Source organism: Scyliorhinus canicula, chromosome 27 (genome assembly GCF_902713615.1).
Source record: "Scyliorhinus canicula chromosome 27, sScyCan1.1, whole genome shotgun sequence".
NCBI classification, from domain to species: Eukaryota; Metazoa; Chordata; class Chondrichthyes; order Carcharhiniformes; family Scyliorhinidae; genus Scyliorhinus; species Scyliorhinus canicula.
This window is the reverse complement of record NC_052172.1, coordinates 3,275,990-3,278,986: the sequence shown is the minus strand read 5'-3', so window position 1 is coordinate 3,278,986 and position 2,997 is coordinate 3,275,990. Positions and strand designations below refer to the sequence as shown.

The 2,997-nt window shown below is 51.3% G+C and overlaps 1 protein-coding gene across 1 annotated transcript in view; it reads right to left on the bottom strand.

Moving 5' to 3' along the window:
• The window catches only part of LOC119957683 (neuroblast differentiation-associated protein AHNAK-like), a 25,058-nt gene extending 23,147 nt beyond the window's left edge, over window positions 1–1,911 (bottom strand). Inside the window, exon 1 of the mRNA XM_038785759.1 lies at window positions 1,833–1,911. Coding sequence (XP_038641687.1) covers window positions 1,833–1,911 — 79 coding nt within the window. The remainder of the gene's footprint in view (window positions 1–1,832) is intronic.
• Between the last annotated feature and the right edge of the window lie 1,086 nt (window positions 1,912–2,997).

Here is a 2,997-nt window from a genome sequence, read left to right as displayed (position 1 = left end):
GGGAATCGAACCTGGGACCCTGGAGCTGTGAAGCATTTATGCTAACCACCATGCTACCGTGCTGCCCATGAGTTGGTGACATTGACAGTTACGGGGAGTGGGTTGGTGACGTTGAGAGTTACGGGGAGTGGATTGGTGATGTTGAGAGTTACGGGGAGTGGGTTGGTGACGTTGAGAGTTACGGGGAGTGGGTTGGTGACGTTGAGAGTTACGGGGAGTGGATTGGTGACGTTGAGAGTTACGGGGAGTGGGTTGGTGACGTTGAGAGTTACGGGGAGTGGGTTGGTGACGTTGAGAGTTACGGGGAGTGGGTTGGTGACGTTGACAGTTGCGGGGAGTGAGTTGGTGACGTTGAGAGTTACGGGGAGTGTGTTGGTGATGTTGAGAGTTACGGAGAGTGGGTTGGTGACGTTGAGAGTTACGGGGAGTGGGTTGGTGACGTTGAGAGTTACGGGGAGTGGGTTGGTGACGTTGAGCAATATGGGGTGTGGGTTGGTGACGTTGAGAGTTACGGGGAGTGGGTTGGTGACGTTGAGCAATATGGGGAGTGGGTTGGTGACATTGAGTTGCGGGGAGTGGGTTGGTGACGTTGAGAGTTACGGGGAGTGGGTTGGTGACGTTGAGAGTTACGGGGAGTGGGTTGGTGACGTTGAGAGTTACGGGTAGTGGGTTGGTGACGTTGAGAGTTACGGGTAGTGGGTTGGTGACGTTGAGAGTTACGGGGAGTGGGTTGGTGACGTTGAGAGTTACGGGGAGTGGGTTGGTGACGTTGAGAGTTACGGGGAGTGGGTTGGTGACGTTGACAGTTGCGGGGAGTGAGTTGGTGACGTTGAGAGTTACGGGGAGTGTTTTGGTGATGTTGAGAGTTACGGAGAGTGGGTTGGTGACATTGAGTTACGGGGAGTGGGTTGGTGACATTGAGTTACGGGGAGTGGGTTGGTGACGTTGAGAGTTACGGGGAGTGGGTTGGTGACGTTGAGTTACGGGGAGTGGGTTGGTGACGTTGAGAGTTACGGGGAGTGGGTTGGTGACGTTGAGAGTTACGGGAGTGGGTTGGTGACGTTGAGAGTTACGGATAGTGGGTTGGTGACGTTGAGAGTTACGGGTAGTGGGTTGGTGACATTGAGAGTTATGGGGAGTGGGTTGGTGACATTGAGAGTTACGGGGAGTGGGTTGGTGACATTGAGAGTTACGGGGAGTGGGTTGGTGACGTTGACAGTTGCGGGGAGTGAGTTGGTGATGTTGAGAGTTACGGAGAGTGGGTTGGTGACGTTGAGAGTTACGGGGAGTGGGTTGGTGACATTGAGAGTTACGGGGAGTGGGTTGGTGACGTTGAGAGTTACGGGGAGTGGGTTGGTGACGTTGAGAGTTACGGGGAGTGGGTTGGTGACATTGAGAGTTACGGGGAGTGGGTTGGTGACATTGAGAGTTACGGGGAGTGGGTTGGTTGGTCATATTCAGAGGTAGGAGAGGAAAACACCAGTATCAGCCCAGGATGCATGGAATTGTTTTTTCCATGAGGAACAAACTCATCAACCGACACTCGGAGCTGTCTGTCAGCATCAACAAGCACCTCATGATCCTCCATCTCACACTTGCCAAGAACTGGCAGGTAACAATTGTGAGTGCCTACGTCCCAACCCTGGGTTCCAATGATGAATCCAAAGAAGGTTCTGCTCCACCCTGGACACCATACTCTCCAACATTCCTCAAGATAAGATCATCCTCCTTGGGGACTTCAATGCCACTGGAAAGGACTCCCAAATCTGGAAAGGAATCATCGGTAAGGAAGGAGTTGGGAATCGCAACTCCAGCAGAAATCTCTTGCTCACCAAATGCGCGGAACACTAGTTCGTCATTACTAACACACTGTTTCACCAAAAAGTCAAGTTCATGACTTCCTGGAGTCATCCACGATTAAAGCGCTGGCACAGGACCGACTTCATCACCATCTGATCCTGAGACCAAAAGGGTGCCCTCGTCACCAAATCGATGACCGGTGCTGATGCCACAGGCTCATCCGCTCCTCCGCGTCCATCAAACTCCACCAGGAGCAGCAGAAGGTGAAGAAACAGCTCAGAAAAAAGATCAACGTTGAGTGGCTTCAGGAGCCAAGCATGCGAGTGAACCTCCAATGGCTTCTCCTAAATCTCCAAAGTCATCCTAATGGACAGGAGGAAAACTGGGAAGAGCTGAAGACAGCCATCATCTCAAGCTGTGAAGAAACCATCGGCGACACGACCAGGAATTCTATCTTTCTATGAAGCACCAAGACTGGTTCAACGAGAACCTTCATGCCAGTCAAGACCTCACCGAAAAGAAGAGGAATGTTCTCTGCACCTGAGCAATAGCAGGCAACCAGGAGGTAATGTTAGAGGGGAAAACCAGGTTGCATAGATAATTGAAAGAGAACAACAGCATTAGAGTAGGAAATGGGTATTAGATGAGGACAGAGTCAGAGGGAATGTAATAAAGCCCAGATTAAGTTGACTGTGAATGTATGTGAGTGCTCAGAGTGTGGTAAATAAGGTTGGTGAGCTGCAGATACAGGTAACCATGTGGAATTATGATGTTGTGGCAATGATGGAAACATGGCTCAAAAAAGCGCAGAACTGCAGCAGGGTATTAAATATTCCTGGATGAAAGGCATCCAGGAAAGATAGGGAATCATAGAATCTCTACAGTGTAGAAGGAGGCCATTCGGCCCATCAAGTCTGCACCGATATTCCGATAGGGCACCCTACAGAGGCCCTGTAACCTTGGGGCAGCACGGTAGCATTGTGGATAGCATAATTGCTTCACAGCTCCAGGGTCCCAGGTTCGATTCCGGCTTGGGTCACTGTCTGTGTGGAGTCTGCACATCCTCCCCGTGTCTGCGTGGGTTTCCTCCGGGTGCTCCGGTTTCCTCCCACAGTCCAAAGATGTGCAGGTTAGGTGGATTGGCCATGATAAATTGCCCTTAGTGTCCAAAATTGCCCTTAGTATTGGGTGGGGTTA